Raw genomic sequence first — 19,283 nt, forward strand, 5'->3', positions numbered from 1 at the left:
GAACAGCCCTTAATATGGCGGACCCTCCGCGTGAACGCGCAAACGGAGGGGTAGGGTGTAGGGGTAGGGTGTAGGGGTAGGGTTTAGGGGGCGGTTTGGGAATGGGCTGCAGTCGGACAAAGAAATCACTCTGATTGGCTGTTCAGCTAGCGAATCAGTGCATGAGGCGAAACGGTTGCTTGAGAATGTCTTCCACAAGCAACGCTCCAATGGCTGATAGCTCCAGTACAGCACGAAACATGTTTTCGATGGACGAGAGTGAAAATGGAACGCACACGCTATTTGTTGTTTGTTTATATCACGTAGTCTGTTCGTCTTCTCTGTCTTCGAGTTGTTGCCTGTTTTTAATGACGAATACACACTACCACCGCCTGCTGGTAAGGAGAGTTATTGCCACTCACGCATGCGCAGTTCGTACGTACTCGGCTGAAGTCTTTGCGGTGTGTTCCAGTGCGACACATGGCCAAGACGCAGGAGAACACGCCGACGCAACAGTCGGCGTCGGCATCGGCGAGTTCTCTGGTGACTGCTTGGTGTGTCAGGGCCTTAATAGCGAAGGCTGTGTGTAAAAGGCACAGCTCCTACTTGGCGAACCTGTAACTTTCTTGTGTGCAGGAGAACGTATCTCTTGCGTACGACAACGTATATTGTGATGATCAAAACCATGTCACTTGGCCCAGTGTTTCGGCACTTTTACATTTGTCTCTAGTTTGGTAAAAGTGTTTCGCATTTTCTTTGGTAAAAGTATTTTGCTAATGTAATTTTGTTTTATAAAATGTAAATTTGTTTTATAAAATGTAAATTTGTCTCGAGCATTGTTAAAGTGTTTCACACTTTGTAATTGTAGATTGCACCTCTCAGCCACCGTAGTAAAGGCCCTGACACACCAAACTGACACCAAAGAACTGTTAAACACGTCCCAAATTCAAACACTTTTTTACAATTTTTACCAGCTGCTCTGTATTCACCTTGCAGGTACAACTATGTTGCTTGTATCCTGGATAAAGTGTTTGAGTTATGGATGTTTAAAGTTTAACTTCTTCATATTTGTCTAATATTATAGTTTACTTTTCATTCAGGAAGTATGACGCTGCACTGTCAGTACGCTTGTCCATGTTTGTGATTGGTCAAATGTTGATAACCCCGCCCCTTCCACGTGAACACGCCCTCAGCTGGACGGAGAAAACCTGGGTTAATTTACCGAGTTGATAACCAGCGTCGTAGGACCGCTTAGCGAGATCGCGTTTGTTAGGGTTAGTTTAGCCAAATAACTCAAACATATCCAGGGTATGTTGAACTGGATTGGTAGTACAGGGCACAGGTCATTTTGGCAAATGGTTTTCCATGACTTTATTTTCATGACTAATAACTCTGTGACATCTTGGTGTTTCAGCCATCAGACATGTCATGATAATGGGGAAATTAGTGTATTTATTGTACATGCAGTGTGTATTTCAGATTTCACAGCAGTATATTTTTGGCCGGAATATAACAATGTTCAGATGCTGTGACTCCGCCGCGTTTTTTAATGTCCTGTAGAGATAAACTGTATGTATGCATGTCAAGGGGAAAACAGTGATTGACAGGTCATTATCCCCATTGTCCAGAGAGTCTATTGGTCTGAGTCATTACAGGAGAACAGCTGATGTCTTTATCTAAGGGACCATTTCTATTTATCAGTCAATAATGCTTTCAATGAAACAGGGAGTTATGCTGGGTGTTACACTGGGAATAAAACCCAGTAGGTGCGTAGTGGCAAGCTCTAAGAGAATCAATGGAAAAGTGTTGATGTGGTTGCATTGTATTGGAAAATTGCACTTTTCCTAGAGCAGTTTAAGCTTAAAAGCTGAAGTTTAAGTAAATTACAAATAATTTCCACAAGGGTTCCAGTGCACAATCCATTAAGTGGCTGCTTTATCTGCTAAAAAAGATCATTTCATTTGATCAAAAACTCCGGAGTAGAGACTGAATGGACCTATTTAGTCATGGCACACAAGTCAACCCCCCTGTTCTGTCAAATCAACAGCATTGTGTCAGCAAATCTGCATTATTGGCTTGTACTGTGAACTCAGTTAAGCGCAACAAACCATGCGGCGATATAATATTGGAAGAAACTGAAGTTGGACAGAGTTAATTGGGCAAGGTCCCTCAATAATGCTGGGTGTGTGAAAAACAGTTGATTAATCACTGTAAACATTATGTCACACTATTGATCGTGGCTTAACAAAGCAATGATGTGACCCTCGATCGATAATGAGCGTTCCTTTACCGTGATTAGTGTTACTTGAGGCCGGATCAATCTGGAATAATAACCATAATAGCAGTCAGCCATGCAGATCCATTGAGACGACAAAAAAAAAAGACAGCAAGAGGCAGTTTGAAAACATTTAATATCCAATTGAAATATATTCCAGTTTAGGTGCAACATTCCCGATAAAAATAAGTAAAACCTTTATAAAAATGTTTCCTTTGAATTTCCAATGCCTCAGATTTTTTTTATGACATGTTTAACAAAGTAAAATATTGATGACGTCTTTAGAAGAATAAAACAGCATTGACAAATAACTGTAGATATTTTGTATAAGAATTATTTTGCCTTTCTTTTATGTTAGCTGTACATTTACTTGTCATTTTACATGCTGTTTATTTTCACTATTAGAACAATACAAAAACAGGAAAAATATATTTTGTGTCTCTTTGTATGGGCTGCTGTTTTTCTGTCCGCTCTGTGAGCTGCTGTGATGTCTGTACTAAATGATGCTGTGAGAAACCTAGTCTGGCTGGTGGACAGACACTTGGTGTATAACAGCATTGTGGAAGTGCATTTTCTACTATAGTTGCTTTGAACAGGCCTGTGAACTCCAAACAGTTACTATCGGATGCATTTATACATTCTTTGCTGATTATTATTGCTTTAAATCTCCATTTAGCCAATCATTTATTAAACATACCATCAATAGCAAAGTGTATTACTCCTGAAGAGAATTTCTGTAAATTGTTTTGTTTGGCAGACAAAACGTTCAGGAACTGTGGTATAAATGAAAAATCCTTTGAAATTACAAACTTAAAGTAAATGGTGCCAATAGTTTTCTGTGATGATGAAATCCCTTAAATCAAACTGAAATATTATCTAATCTCTAAAACCGTCAAATCATATAAGTGACAATCACTAAGAAAAACACAGGTTCAGATGTGACTAGTTCTCTGTGAGGTAGCGCAGGTTAATAATCTTCCAATCTTTAACATCAAGTTTGAGGGATACCGTCATTAAAATGATTCATTGTCATAATACAAATATTATTATTGTAACTAAAATACAAATGCAGATATGTATCAGATTCCTGAAAAAAGATAAACAAATCTAAATGACAATGTGTCATTTTAATCTTGATAAAATAATTCGGATAGTAAAATATATTCCTTAAAATTCCTTTAGAAATCAAACTAGTAAGACCTTAACTTAAAAAGAAAAAGTAAATTCAATTCCAACACATTTTTGACAATATTTAGACATACTTACTTTTTCAAATGAACAGAAATGCTAGACATGTTTAACATGTTAAATATTAAAAGTGAAGTCAGGTTGAGATTTCCTTCTGCACTAGTTCTTAGACTAGGGAAGAAGCCTCTGAGGGAGGAAAGGCTACACCATTTAAAAAAAATACAATACAAATGCAATGTTGCTACACTTAGTTAAACAAATAGTGCAGGGAACTACTTAATGCAAACGCATTGGTAAACAGTGAGGCTGCAGCATGTTTTGTCTTGACTGAGTGAACTGGCTACATTTTACAGGCATGTGTAAACTGTATGGCTGTGTCTTATTTACGCCTCCGATTGAGAATGGAATTTTTCTTAGGTTTTTTGATATGGTAACAAACTTGTTTATAATTTTTGACTATTAGGTGCGACTAGAGGAACTAACTGACTGGCTGTACAGTGCAGAAGAGTTCAGTGAGTGTGTGTGTGATTGAACTCAAAGGAGGAAGTGGTACGTCCATATATGGTGAGAGCCTCACTGCTCTGGACAGGGTGTGTGTAGACAGAGGGTGTGAGGAGTCATCAGTACTTGCTGCTGGAGTCATTAGCAAAGCGGCTGATGTAGGCTTCATAGATGGAGTCCAGGAATGAGCCGTCACTCTGAAACACACGAGGCAGGGTCATTGAACTGTGCATGTGTGTGCATGTTTATTCGCACAAATACTGGACCATGGACATATGAAGTGCCACTGAGTGTCAGACACTCTTATTGTTTTTACCTGGATTAGATGCATCATAGTGGCTTGCAGCTGGCTCCTGGACAGCACTCTGCCCTCCTGCTGCAGCGGGGGGGCTCTGCAGACAGAGGGAGGGGCCGGGCAGTTCTCCTGGGACCCCGCTGACAACCCGCCACTAGACTTTGCCTGAGTGAACATACTGGGAGAGAGGAGCAGGTTGGGGGCCACAGTAGCTGGAATCCGCTGGGGGGAGATGACCTGGAAGAACAGGGACAGCTATTAGAACTCCTGGATAGGAATGTATTTTTTGCACCTTAATCAAGTGACTGCTATGAAAAGGGGGGACAGAGGGGATGACATGCGGCAAATGGTCTCAGGCAGGATTCGAACCTGGGTCATTAGCATGGGGACCAGTTAGTAGAGCTGGCATATTGTTATTTTTTTTAATACTCTCTGAATATCATTCTCACATTTCTGCAAGGCCTTCATTTTTCTACGTTTTTTTGTTTATTTTGTATAATTTAAATGTGTTGTTAATACCTGTCCTTATTCCTTTTTAATGTTTAATCGGTTTTTCTACATTTTTCTTTTCACAATCATTATCTTTTTTACCTTTTCTTACAACTTATTTTCTCATGTCATTATGTTTGCACCACCTAACTCCCCAGCAAATTCCTTGTATGTGTAAACGTACCTGGCAATGAACTCCATTCAAATAGTACACTTTTTTAGTAAATGGTAAACAATTAAAAAGGACAACATCTCTCAGTACCTGAAACTGCAGCGCAGCCTTCTGACCCGCAGTGGCTGGGGCCTGGTTCTGGCCTACAACGGGGCCTGCACCTGGACCTTGAGTGGGCCCCAGGAATCGAGGGGCCAGTCCTGGGGAGGGTCGAGGGGGGTCATGGGAAGCCTGCTCCTGCTGGACCAGCTGCAGCTTCTGCAGGAGCTCATGAGGAGACACCACTCCAGCCATCTGGGAAGACAAACCTTCAGGAGAGAGCAGGAGGGGGACAACTATTAGAAATGATCTAAAAGCTCACACAGATAAAACTGGCATATTGGAAGAGACAATTAAATAGAGAAATTGCAATAAATAAATACAGAAATGGTCGTTATCAGTGAGAATATGAAAAGAAAGGTCAACTTACATAACTTTGTTGATTAGAGGTATTCAATTAATCCTATGTAACAGTGGATTCATTACAACATATTACAAGAGCATGCAGAAACAGTGTAGTCTGTTAGTATGCAGGGAACAATCACTTGGTGGATAATGGAAAATAGATTTGATTTACTTACATGAGTTTTGGCTCTCTAGCTTCTCTAAAATTGTCAATCTCTAGAGTAAATTTAAAAGTTGACTCAGGAGTGTGTGGCACAAAACAAAAGCTTGAAAGTAACTGTTTATTGTTTTAAAGGAGAATATCATACCTTGTAAAGGATGAAGGACTTGGTCATTGGATACCTGAGATGGCAGCAAGCCTGGTTTGAAGAAAGAAAATATATTCAGAAATGAATGACTAATCATTTTATGATCTTATTAATTATATAACATTTCAATCTTGAATTTACCATGTGGCACCCTAGTCAGTACATTGTCATACTGCTGACTCACGATATTGGATAAAAGATGTCCCACCTGCTGCCTGTACAGTTGGAGCTGCCTGGCTATAGAACAGCTGCTGGCTTGGTTGTGCTTGAAGGTGGGAACACGACACGGGACCCCCCATCCCTGGCTGAGGGGGGAGATGGGGGATCTGCTGCAGAGGAGGGAGGGAGAAGGGGAGAGGTTGCTGGGTTTGGAAAAGTCTCTTGATGGGGTCCGCTTGAAGCTGCTGCTGAAGCTGCTGTTGCTGCTGAAGCTGCTGTTGCTGGTGATGAAGGTGCTGCTGTTGGTGAAGATGATGGTACATGTGGTGATGGTGGTGGTGGTGGTCCAGCGGCACCCCGTTGTCACACAGCCTGTTCTCGGGGGATTCGGAGACGGTCTGAAGAACCCCCCCCACCACCCCGACTCCTCTCTGTCCCTGCATCAGTTTCTGGATGGCGGGACAGTGCTGCTGCTGCTGCTGCTGCTGCTGCTGCTGCTGCTGCTGCTGCTGCTGCTGCTGGGCGCCAGTAGGATTTGGCAACAATCCCACCAGATTTCCCCCATGTTCTCCAATCACAGCCCTGAGCGCTCCATCTGAACACGCAACCATGGCGACGTTCACTCCCTGGTTGGGCACACTTTTGTTCACTGAATCGTCATATTTCAGCGACCGGGCTACAGGAGGACGGGTGAACTTTCCTGTGGATGGTCTTGTTCCGGGCGAGGCCAGAGGGGAGACTGGCTCAGGTTTAGGTGAGTGTTGCTTCTGAGACCCAAAAAGAGTGGCCAGAGAGAGAGGCTTGGGTGCAGCACTGTCACCGTCCTGGATGAGACCAACAGAGAAGGGTTCAGTGAGCATGAGCGGTAAGAACTGGGAGGGGTACTAACTATGATGTGGCATAAAATATTAATATTATTATTTGTTTGAATTTTTTGTGCAACCAATGTTAGTGACAGCTATAAAGGGGAAGGACCGATGGGATGAAAAGCAGCACATGGTCCTGCGCTGGATTAAAACCCAGGACCTCCACTTTGGGACCAAGCCCCAGTACATGGTCAGCTCCACCAAGAGAGCTATACGACGCCCCAAGCATAGAGTATTTTTAACATATTAGGCCAACTACCAAAGTCGTTAAATTACAATAAAATACCTTTATTGAGGACTGGATTTAATAATGTTGATACCGAGTTGTAATCCTGGTATTAGTTGTGCGTGTACCATTTGATTTAGACTGTACATCACAGGTGTTATTACAAATGCAGCATTCCCACTGCATAGCACAGCTCAGCTCTACTCAACTTGATTTTGAGTCTTCCAACAGCAAAAGTTGTGGATAGTACCTGTGATTCTTTTTTTTTGTAAAACCTGAGCCACAAAAGAAGGTGGCGTTAAATCACTGCAGACCACTGATTGCTCTGAGCAAATCACCAACACTGCAACATTATATATCTTGAATGATCAAATTTTTAAATAACCAAACCACCATACAAAGCGACTGCAGTTTTAATGTTTTCATTTAAAGGTCACCTATCATGCTATTTTTAGGCAATAGCAGAGGTCTCAGAGATATACAAATATATAAAATAACATGTCTATGAAGTGTTTTGCTCAAAATACCAAACAGATCACCCATTTTAGCCATGCCTCATATCCCTCCGTTTCAGCCCTGTTAATAAAGTGCTGATTCTGGGTATAAAGCTTCTTTTTTTTTAAAGAAAAAAGAGGGGGCGGAGCTTATGCCTGCTCATGCGGGACCCAGCAGATACTGTCTAAATGCTGCGGTGATGACACACCATATCATGTTCTAAACCACATCAAGGATTATTTCTGAAACAGTATTGAGCTCAAATGCTTTTTCTCTTGCGGCTTTACCACAAGGAGAGTTCCTTTTATTTAGCTCTGAGTGTTAGCGATGCTTGCTAATGTAAACAAAGACAATATTACGTTGGGCATTGTTTCTGATAGCAACGTTTCTGATAGTGCCGTGGGTCCAACATCCGATATTACGTCATATCGGCAGCAAATCTGGATCAGCTCCGTTGTACCCCCGTTTTTAGAGATTTGCGCACGGAGGAAAAGAAAGAGGGTTTTATTTTCTGACACTTTGTGAGTTCCCTGACACACCGGGAACACATATTTATGAATAAAAGACATCCAAAAGTACATTTTGCATGACCTTTAAGATGATGTCATGGCAGTTTCATACAGTGTCACTATTGGCAGTGGAAAACTGAATATATAAAAGCACAATGTGACAAAGTGAAGCGAGTTGATCATGCATTGGAAATTATAAAAATGGCATCATCAAGAAAAAGAAGATGGACTGAATGCAACCCCGAATAAAACAGGGAGCCGCTGTGGGTGTTTACCTGAATGATGGGTTTAACAGGTATGGGTTTGATCAGGTTGGGGTTTCCATAAATAACATTGCTGCCACCAATCTCCTTTGGCTCTGACGAGGACTGCATGCAGAGAGGATGCAGGGAGTAAAACAAAAATGAAAAAGAAAGTGAGAGAGATACGAGACCAGAGAGACAGACTGGGACCAAAAGGCTCTGAGATGATTATGAACAATAACGTAAATGTGCCAATCTAATCCAAAAAGGAAAGTGTTTAATGCCAAAATATGTATCTGTGATGTCCTGTATGCATACAGTCTTTTGTATTCCTACCTTGTCATACTCTGTGCGTGCTTTGGTCAACATCTGGATGATGTCCACGGACTTTGTTTCACTTCCTCCCACTCTCACTTCTCCAACTACTCCTCCCAGAACTCCTCCTAGTACCCCTCCTAGTACCCCTCCTCCAATGACTCCTCCTCTTCCGCCTGGAGACAACCATCCACCCTGAGACTGAGCCAGGGTCTGCTCCTGCTGGGTCAGACTACACACACACACACACACACACACACACACACACACACACACACACACACACACACACACACACACACACACACACACACACACACACACACACACACACACACACACACACACACACACACACACACACACACACACACACACACACACACACACACACACACACACACACACACACACACACACACACACACACACACACACACACACAGATCCATAAAAAGAAGCAGGAAGGTGAGTACTAAGGATAAGTGCTAATATGTTTTAAGCCAAGATAAAATAAACATTCTCTCACTCTGGGAGCCAAACTCATTCAAAAATAATGCGACTGTCATTTGTTTGCTCTTAGGCCCAGACACAGATCCATTAATAAACTAACGTAGTCTCTATGGTGCAGACTAAGATATAAAACAAACTCTCCCAGCCAAGGAGGCTGACAGTAAATAACTCACTAGTCCTTGTTTAGCGGACCAAATCAATGTCTTCCTTAACTGCTGTATACATATATTTTGTGGTTGTACAAGCACTTACATCTTCATCCTCTGAGCAATGCGTTGACAGTCCTCCTTATCATAGAACCAAATGCCATGGATAACCACTGGGGGAGGGGGAAGAAAGGGAAGGGGGGGCAGAGAGGAAGAGAAGTCAACTTTTAAAACAAAAATGTACTCTAAGTTCCCAGTCTGGAGTAAGTGCCCCAGTTGAGATGCATGATGACATTTGAAATGCAGCATCCAGTTAGGTCAGCAGAGAACAAAACGAGGTTTCAGACCTGCAATGAAAGTGCGTACGAGCATGCTGTCGTACAAATCTGCTGCAATGACATCAACACGGGCCTGACAGACATGTAAACGGTGTATTATTAGCCCTGCTGGGTTTAGACCCAGGGTTTTCGAATGAGTCATTTCCCGATGGGGACAGAAGAAAACAGTGCCATTACACAGTGAAACATGGGCCCCTGGCGTCTCCTGAACAACATAAACATGGTCAACAGGGGATGAAAAGAGGAAACACTGAAAGCAATTGTCCACAGGATTTAAACAGCAGCGAGCAAGAAGGATGCATTACAATACACAGGGACTCATTTTTTACAATTGCACTGACTGCTGAAAGCATTCTGTAAGAGGTAGAGTGGTTGCGTAATAATTCAATTCAGGCAGTGAGTGAGAGAGACTTAGATTTTGCCAACAATATTAGAAAATAAAAGAAGAATATTTTTGTCACATGAGGAACCAGATTTTTTTTTTTACAGAAACACAACTTTTCTGGGTAAATGATAAATGGACTGTACTTAGCGCTTTATCCAGTCTTTACGACCCCTCAAAGCGCTTTACATACTACATGTCATTCACCCATTCACACCCATTCATACAGACCAGTGTACCTTACTCTAGGAACTAGCATTCATACACACTAACACACTGTTGGCCATGCCATCGGGAGCAACTCAGGGTTAAGTATCTTGGCCAAGGATACATCGACATGTTGGCTGCACGGGCTGGGATCGAACCCACAACCTTGAAAGACGACCGCACTCCCTCGCAGCCACAGTCGCCCTAAGGTATAACAACTTGTTTCCCTTTTCTTTTTTATTCCATTTGAACACACACAGCCTGTATAAAAAGAGACTACAGTGGCAAAAATAAAATTATTCAATGGCTCTGTTTGTTACTTACGAGTAAATGTGTCCCAAATCAATTTGAGTCTATAGCCAAAGTATTGAGGTATGATACCCAGCCCTTATTAAGACAGCAGGACATTACATCACACCTCAACACACTTACCGGTACTCAAGAAAAGATAAGGCCAATCCTAACAAGGCCAGGAGAACAGAGTGGGACAGAGTTACCACCACAGTCCTATCAAACACACATTCCCATACACACAGACAGAAATACACACGCACACTTGGCTACAAATGAGGTTGGATAAGCCACTGAGGTCAGTACACACACACACACACACACACACACACACACACACACACACACACACACACACACACACACACACACACACACACACACACACACACACACACACACACACACACACACACACACACACACACACACACACACACACACACACACACACACACACACACACACACACACACACACACACACACACACACACACACACACACACACACACACACACACACACACACACACACACACACACACACACACACACACACACACACACACACACACACACACACACACACACACACACACACACACACACACACACACACAGCCTGGGAAAATCAGCCCAGTACCAAATAAGTAACTGCAGCGGGAGCCTGTCTGCTGGAGCCAGAGCTGCTTAGTGCTCACTGGGGATGAGACTGTTTGACAGAGAGACACGCGGTAAAGCCAGAGGGCTGGAAAATTGAGAAAAATGTAGAGGGACGGATGTAAAATAGAAAGAAGTGAGGTGTGTTGGAAACAAGATAATCATCGAGTCCATCAAGACAGAGATCTAGTTCTGGGAGCTCTTTAGCTGAGTTTTGTCAATGAATCAAATAAGTTCAATAGAAGTGAATTAATGGACGAGAACCTGTAACGATACAGATACAAGACGAGCCCTGTCTCACCCCAACTAAAAGACAAAGATAGAAGAACAAGAAGAAGACATGATAATTGTTCCTTAGAGGACACTATCACACTTGCTTTGAGCTGCACTGACCTGCCAGAAGTCTAAACCTCAACAAGATAGAACTCCCCTCAGAGTGAGAGATAGTGAGAGAGGGATAGAGAGAGAGTGGGAGGATTACAACCAGTAGCACCAACTAAAAAAAAGTGGCTGTGATTACACTTGCAAAAAAGAGGAAAAGGGTTCTAGTGAACACCACTGGAGACTGACAGAGAGGAAGAAAGGCAGAGGGACATCTGCATGGAAGAAGAGAAGCAGAGGTCCTGAAAGAGTGCACTGGACAACAAGACAAGGCAGAAGGATGACCAAAGACTGAGACCAATGTAAGGAAACTAACCAAGGAATGTCCATTCCGAACATGACAGCATTTCATTTTGAGCAAGAAGTATTGGGAACCTCTACAACCTTCACTCTACTGTACTTTGTGTGACCCAAGACCCTTCAGATCCTCTGAGAGTACAACGAACCAGCCACACAGCGAGCAGTGGCACGTGTGATGTCTGCTGTAGATCTACAGTCCCTCTCTGACGGGACTCCAGTGGGACTTGCTTGCGCAACATTATTTTAGTACGACTTTGTTTGAGATTTTTTAAAGTTTGGTAAGCAGCACTTCAACCGGTCATGTTCTGTCGTAATGACTCAGATGGGACTTCCAAAGAAGACATTTTCAGTTACATCTAATTTATATGTCTTGCGCAGCCACATCACATTTTCCCAGAGGTTTTAATGCGCTTTGACTATACAGCCATCGTGTTTGGCTTTAATCCAAACTGCACTCCTGGGACTACTCACGGAATACTTTTGTTTTGTTTAGCTTCAGTGTAGTTAGAAATGAACACAAGTTTGTTAGCATCAGTGTGTTCCGAGATGGATTAGGTTTCTGCAGTTTGTGATCAGTTTTGTTGGGAGAGCTCTGCGCATCAGTCATGAGGAACACTGTTGATATTCTTTCACACTAAATTTAGTTTACTGGAGGTTTGTCACGAGGAAGGTGCTTCTACTGAAACGCACATCCATGCTTGGAATTGGTGTTGTCAGAGAGGAACCACAACTTCCTTTGTTTGTAGGAATGGAATTCACGTCATTGGAGGAGATAAATATTGAGATTTAACGCTACTGAAACATATCCAAGACATTGTTACATCTCCTTCTTGGCGGCATAACTGCAGGTACATTTAGTTCTAATGAGGCATTGCTACAGTGGGACAGCTGGATGTGCACTGCCTGACCTGGATAGACGGGATATTTACATATCCTTTGCTTCTGGAGAGGACACATCTCCTCAGAGGGAGGGTCACATCACTTCCACTGAACGTTCGACTGATTAGATATTACTGGAGCTGCGATCTCAAGAATAATCTCAGAATCTTCGGTTTCAAGAGAAGCTCAAAGAGGCCATTACTACCAGACCGTGAGGCTCCTGAGAGACCAGAAGAAGAACCATGCTGAGGGGCCTGTTTCAGAGGAAACCCAAACATGAGAGGCTGGAGGAGGAACCTGAGGTCAGATTTAAAGGCTCCATGGTGACAGAGACAGATCTGGGATATACATACGTCCGACCTGGAGGTAAGACTGTCCACACACCCCGGAGACATGTTTAGTGCTAATGTTAGCCTCATGTAATTGGTGTAATAACAAGAAAATGAGGTCTTTAACTAACGATGATGTACATGATCCATCAATCTTCTGATTAGTTAACTGATAAATATTTTTCTAGAAATTGTCAGAAAAATTATCTAAGTTCAAATCACACTTTTTCAATGGCATTAGTATTTAAATTACTTTTATTAATTGTATCAAAATACTGAAATGGCACGAAATAACACAATTGAAGAAACGTTAATATTTGTGAAAGTAGTCAAAATACCTACATACTTAAAAATACTGATTACTGAATTTTGATTAAATGCTACTAAAGTTGCCTCGTCATTGATTATTAGATTATTCTAAAAAGAGTTCAGCTCTTCACTTAATAAACAGAATTGAACACCTTTGGGCTGTAGAAAATGAAACCATCCTTAGCATTGATTTGGTTCCTAACTGCTGTGCAGTATATTACAAAGTCTCGATGAATGTGTCATGGGAAGTATGGCATGAAAATACCAATATGACTATATTACAGTGATGCAAACACAGGTATGGTGAAAAAAGAGAGAACTATTCGAAGCAGGAAAAAAACAGCGTAATATACCATCTGACAAAGGCCTGTGCTATAATGCTTCAATTAACTGGCTATTCTTTATAATTTACTCAGATCAATAGGAGACAGAGATGTTAAGTTATAAATCAAGGGTTTTTATTATTATTTACAGCAGGGATGGGGAACCTTTTTCCTTTCAATTTTTACAACATCCTCCGAGGGCCGTACAAATTATTGAACTCAACCTCTGCTTAAAAAAATAAAATCACAGCCCATTAATTTCGCCTTTCTTTCATGCTGTGCAAAGAAAAAGCAACCTCTTATTCCAGATATCTCACCATGACTCGCGCATGCATGCATGTGCACGGCATGGCATGACCACCAAAACAGAAAGATATGGACACAAGATGTGTGTAAATGAATTTAGTTTCCTATCCATGTGAACATGATTTAAGTGGGGGGGGAGATTTTTTTTTAAATATTGAAGTTAAAAGCATCAATCTGGTGCACTTTGAGAGCAACATTAGGAGATCTATGGATACATCTCAACACCCATTTGAAACAGAACTGTAAGCAGATTTTTCTTTTTGGATATTTTACAAATCACTCCCCTTTTAAACTGTATTTGTGTTTGTTGTTAATAACAACTTTGTTTTACTGTCATATAGTATTTTATACCTGTTTTTCATTTAGTCTCATTAATAATTATAATGATCATATCAAGGTGTGCCTTAACCTCACTGAGCTGAGGTTATTTGAGCCTCTCAGGAGAGAGCTCTCTTCCACCTGGTTGTAGAAAAGCTCTTTAAATTCGTTAGCATAGCTAGCTAACCAGATGCTAATAACAACAGATCGCCACTGTGCTTACAACTAAAGACAGCCACGCAAACACTGCGGCATGTGTACGGCTCATTATGGGTACTGTAATATTTGAAGAGCTGGAGTGGCGTTCCGGTGCTCTCCGTCAGCACTCCTTTCAGACGAGACATATACCACCTGAAGACACGTTACGCTCGTGTTGTGTTCAAGGGACCCGGTCCTCGGCCAGGAAAAACAGTCACTCGCTTGTTTAATTATTTTGCGATCTAGATTTCTTCTAATTTTTTTAACTGAGAAGTTGTCCGTCAGTCGGATTGACGGACGGACGGACACAAGTCACCCAAATCAGCGTTAAAAAAGCGGGAGGCGCCGAAAAGCGACACATTTTCATCACTGATATTAATAAACACATAAACTATGTCAAACTGTGAATAGTGTAACCTCAACTTTTAGGAGCATGTTGAAGACTAGGGGGTCAACACCCTGTTCAGATAATGGGGCCACAAAACTATTCTTGTGAATGTAGGTGTCTATATAAAGGAATGTGAAACGCCTGTGTGCTTACTAGGATAAGGCCAGAGGAAACAGAACTGGCTCAGACTAAAGTTCTCTTCTCTAAATCTTGCCCTGTTCTGTGGTATATCTCTGCAGTTTATTTTAAGCATGGAGTGCCACTTTGTGCCAACTGCCATTCCAGGAAGTAACGGAAGCACTGAGAGCTACATGTTTGTCTAATGATAAGATTCCACGACCCCTCGCTCACAGAGGTCACGACACAGCGGGACTGGCAGCATATCCAAAAGCCTGGGGCCTAAATAGATACGTTGTTAGCAAGGGAAACATATCTTAACTGAGCCATGATGTGTTCCTGTTGGTACAGAAAATAATCCTTTGTCTCTCAGGGCACCTAAGGTGATGTTATGCTAGCTGACTCAATTTGATCCTGTATCAGCATAGTCGAGAAATTATTTAGGATCCAACAATCTTAGAGAATCACAGCATTTATGGTGATAAATATCTGTCACAAGATAACCATACGGAATCTATCCTTATTTGGGTGCTTTATTATCCGTCTCAAATCAGTCTAATTGGCTGGAGCCAATGACCTTTAAGTTGGCTACGTACTCATCCCTGCCCATTTTTTCATTTTATCAAGAGAAAATAGTCCACAAGAGCTGTGATTACTGGTTTAAGATTCCTTTCATTCCCAAGAATTGTCCGTTAGCTATTGTTTTGCAATTTATTCCTCATTACTAATGCATTGACTGCATCTAGAGGCCAGTTTTATCACGGCCTTCATTGTGTCCTTAGTGCATTTAACATGGATCTAAAAAGGTATAAAGAGGTCAACGAGAGAATTTTATGTCATTCACATTAATTCACTGAGCCTTCTGGATTCTGGATTTAATGGCTGTGTTGTATTTGTGTGTGTAGGACTAATTCAGTTAGGGGATCAAAGCAGGCGTAAGGAATCTACTGGTATCTAAACACAGCATTCCACCTACCTCTTACTGAGCCTGACAGAGAGTGTGAGAACACGGCAGGGGGGGGTTAGGGTTTGTCTGTGGGTCTGTGTGTGTCAGCGATTCCTGAGTGAGTGTGTGTTTACATTATCAAGGACTGTTGTGCTGTATCTAATCTCTGCTGGCTGGTTTTATAGTGTCAGGCTCTCTGTGTGTGTGTGTGTGTGTGTGTGTGTGTGTGTGTGTGTGTGTGTGTGTGTGTGTGTGTGTGTGTGTGTGTGTGTGTGTGCACGTGCCAGATGTAGGTCCCAGAGGGAGGCTGGTTGGTAGATTTGGAGTTGCCACAATACCTCTGCTCCTTATAAGGAACTAACTGTGTACACTCACATGAACAGCATGCTACACACACACTTGGGTGTGTTTATCGGAAATGATAATCTTATATAACTTCCTCCCTGTACATAAGAAGCTGATGTGATCACAATGCCACCAGGACTTTAAAGATACATAGATATGTTTTTATAAATTCTAATGTTGTTCCTAGTTATTCTCTTTTTTGTGTATGTATTTTCTGGTTAGGCTGTCTCTCTGTCTAGCGTTTGTTTACCCGAATTCCCCATGTGTCATTGTCTCCATCTTTCAATAGGTACTCTCACTGTGTCTAGTTCTTCAAATGATTTAGTCTATGTGGCTAGTTTTGGTATTAAGTCATTTATGTCTGCACGGTCTGAGACTGTCTGTCCAACACTAATGTAACTGACCTGTGTATAACAACACTTTTAGTTTTTTATATTAAGGATACAGTGAGCTTCACAGAAAGTGGCTGGACAAGAAAAAAACGGTCAGCTATGACACACACTAATAAGTATGATTCACTGCAAAGATATCACACTTAAAGGTGGGGTAGATAATTTTGGAGAAACCAGCTTGAGTGCGCTAGAATTTGAAAATACACAACCGGAAAAAATCTGCCACTTCCTTACAGAGCCCCTCCTCCAACACACACAAATGCGCACATGACCAATGAGGGAACGAGATAAGTTTGTGCACAGATGGAAGGCTGACAGGCAGGTAGGCCATCCAGTTATTTTAGCCAGGCCGGCTCAAATGAATGGTCGTGCTTTTTACAGCGCTATGGCTTACACAGATTCATTTTTTTATGGATTTATTGTCAAAGCATTTCATATATTCATTGCCATCGGGATGTTAAGAGCCTTCAATGGAATATGACAAAAAGTGTTTCTGAAATAAATTACATACCCCACCTTTAAGGGAAATGGGTTTAAAAATACACAAATGGTGTTTGCACAGACGATGTGCTCAAAAGCTGTTAGTTACAAACTGTGTCAGACAAACAACATGTATCAAGGCAGATATCAGAATTGTGTATCTGGGGCACTTATTTCTTACATCGTGCATTGCGGTAAAGCAGGAAGGGGTGCTGCAGCTGGAAGTCCAGGTCTTTGGTGATAGGCTCTGTCAAGTTCTCCATACTCAGTCTGTTCATAATGGTGAAACCATGCCTGGGAGACGCCAGTCTGAAATACAAAGATACTGATGAAAATATCATGCACAACTTGAAAGAAGAGTTACTTAAGTCAGGCCATAGTCTGCCGTATTCACATATTACACATAATCAGTTCTGTTAAAAAATGTAATATGAAAAAAGTTTAAATAAAACCCTCTTATCCTCATGTTTACATGTTAACAATAAGGTAGGATTACATTTCAACATGTCTTTTAAAGAGCTTAAGAAAATTCCCAACCAATATGTACTAAGAAGTGCACATAAGTAATATTTGGAATAGAAAATCTCTATTAACCAGGATTTCAGAGTCAAGCATCAATATCAATACCTTGTGTAGATAAATAGGGTGCCTTCAACCTCGGTCTTCTCCTAAAAAACACAGAAGCAAAAACAATTGTTCAGTCACTGAGGGACAACATGTTACATTTTCAAATAAGCAAAAGACCAAGCAGCTGAATGACAGTTTCCTGAGGCACACATTGTGATAACTCCTTTAAAATACTTGTTTGTTGCTCTGGGGGAAACAGTTATATAAATTACATATAATCTAGTGCTACATTATTCCAGGGGTATCAAATAAAACATATCACATTTGTATGCATTTATTGAAATCCCTCTTTAGACCCTATACAACATAGCCAGGGTTAACTTAATGCTATAACTTTAGTTGGGGTAAATCACTTTCAGTGACAAAGCGCGCCTATCAGGGACGATGTCGAAGCTAAGCTAAGTTAGCATATTAACCAAAGTTACGGCTTACCCACTCATTTGCCCTGTTGTTATAAGTATACAGGGCAACTTGGCTGGCCACGTCCACAATGTCATTGATGTACGGGTCTTGCCGCTGCAGAGCTGCCAGACTGATGTCCAGTCCTTTAGCGGTGAGGCAGCCACTGCTCCCTGCTGAAGTCGCTGTCATTGTTCCCAATGTAGAAGTTAGCTCGATACCTAGCTTCAGCGGCTAACGAGTCACAGGAAGATCCGATAAAAACCTAACCAACAGCTAAGCAAAAGAGAAATTAAATTGGTAACTGAGCGGTAGAATGTTCTGCAACTTAAGACCTGTACATTAACAAAGAACAGTTATCGAGGGCTAACTGCCATGAGTGAGTTTCTCAACGGCCATGTTTTGCCAGAGAGATTGTAAACAACCAGACATGAGTAGCCGCGCAACAGGGAGATTTCAGCCTTACCAATCAACTTGGAAAAATCGATGGTGAATCACTGCCGCGCCAACTGTAGGGATTTCTAATACTACTTTCTTCAACTAATTAATGATAATGTCAGAAGAAACATGTCCATGTACCAAAAGTTAAGGTATGTAACTCAACATTTTTTAACGGGGTGTTTGGGCTGTCCTCCGTATTAGTGCTTAATTGAATATGCTTTGGGACATGTAAGAAGACACAAACAATGTTGCTGGGTCCCTTATAATGTAGGGACAGAAAGCTATCCTCGCCATGCACGTAAGCAACTGATGTTTCCCTTTTTTCTTTCTTTGTTGTTGTTGTAAATATGCACATCTGACTGGAACACAAACAGTGATGCTGACTGATGTCTCCCAGTTCTCACTCAGTTACACTTCCTATGTAATGCACTAGGGGGCATCAAAGGGATGGATAACACACACTTCCCTGCTCTGTTTATTTACTCTGCATTGGTCAGAAATAAACTGAAAGCCCTTGTGTGTGAAATGTGTTCGTGAATCCCCCAAGACTGTTGTCTCATGGGAGGGGAAAGCCTATGAAAGAGCAGTAACAGCATGTTACAAAAGTTATAAATAAAAACAAATACAGAACATTTGTATGTGTACTGAGTTACTGCAGTTGGTTTTTCTAGTGATTGATTGATAAAGGAATGGACATGTTCATAGGCCCAGTTAAGTCAATTTCGAGTTTTCGACATTCTTTTTGATGTTAAATAGTTTAACGCTTTAATTTTCTGGTTTATATATATTTCCCCTTCAACAATG

General features: G+C 41.5%; 2 protein-coding genes across 27 annotated transcripts in view; one reads left to right on the forward strand and one right to left on the reverse strand.

Annotated features, from left to right (window-relative positions):
* Positions 1–2,371: 2,371 nt before the first annotated feature.
* On the reverse strand, positions 2,372–18,468 carry dcp1b (decapping mRNA 1B). 2 transcript variants are annotated; one of them, XM_079653927.1, is made up of 11 exons: positions 18,072–18,467; positions 17,640–17,680; positions 17,194–17,321; positions 9,229–9,295; positions 8,485–8,695; positions 8,182–8,274; positions 5,860–6,634; positions 5,652–5,702; positions 4,990–5,207; positions 4,260–4,475; positions 2,372–4,140 (listed from the first exon to the last, which is right to left on the reverse strand). In XM_079653927.1, exons 1-11 carry the CDS (start codon positions 18,228–18,230, stop codon positions 4,063–4,065), a joined length of 2,037 nt encoding a protein of 678 aa, XP_079510053.1. In that variant the 5' UTR covers positions 18,231–18,467; the 3' UTR covers positions 2,372–4,062. The 2 variants fall into 2 exon arrangements, with proteins under 2 accessions (XP_079510053.1, XP_079510054.1); XM_079653928.1 differs by lacking the exon at positions 8,182–8,274 and having other exon boundaries at positions 18,072–18,468.
* cacna1c (calcium channel, voltage-dependent, L type, alpha 1C subunit) overlaps positions 10,967–19,283 on the forward strand; it is a 213,472-nt gene continuing 205,155 nt past the window's right edge. For 16 of the 25 annotated variants that reach the window (XM_079653922.1, XM_079653896.1, XM_079653920.1 and 13 more), the window contains exon 1: positions 10,975–12,927. In XM_079653922.1, coding sequence (XP_079510048.1) covers positions 12,804–12,927 — 124 coding nt within the window. In that variant the 5' untranslated portion in view covers positions 10,975–12,803. Of the gene's footprint in view, positions 12,928–19,283 lie in introns of all 25 variants that reach the window. The other 9 variants (XM_079653899.1, XM_079653924.1, XM_079653897.1 and 6 more) reach the window with 3 other exon arrangements.

This window comes from Notothenia rossii, assembly GCF_949606895.1.
Source record: "Notothenia rossii genome assembly, chromosome: 10".
Taxonomy (NCBI): Eukaryota; Metazoa; Chordata; class Actinopteri; order Perciformes; family Nototheniidae; genus Notothenia; species Notothenia rossii.

Bases quoted from the DNA above. Each gene is read 5' to 3' on its own strand.
- dcp1b (XM_079653927.1), bottom strand. From the start codon at position 18,230: ATGACAGCGACTTCAGCAGGGAGCAGTGGCTGCCTCACCGCTAAAGGA. The intron at 8,275-8,484 runs GTAGGAATACAA...CTCTGCATGCAG, and splicing joins CACGCACAGAGTATGACAAG to TCCTCGTCAGAGCCAAAGGA. The intron at 5,703-5,859 runs GTGGGACATCTT...TCTTCAAACCAG, and splicing joins TCCAACTGTACAGGCAGCAG to GCTTGCTGCCATCTCAGGTA.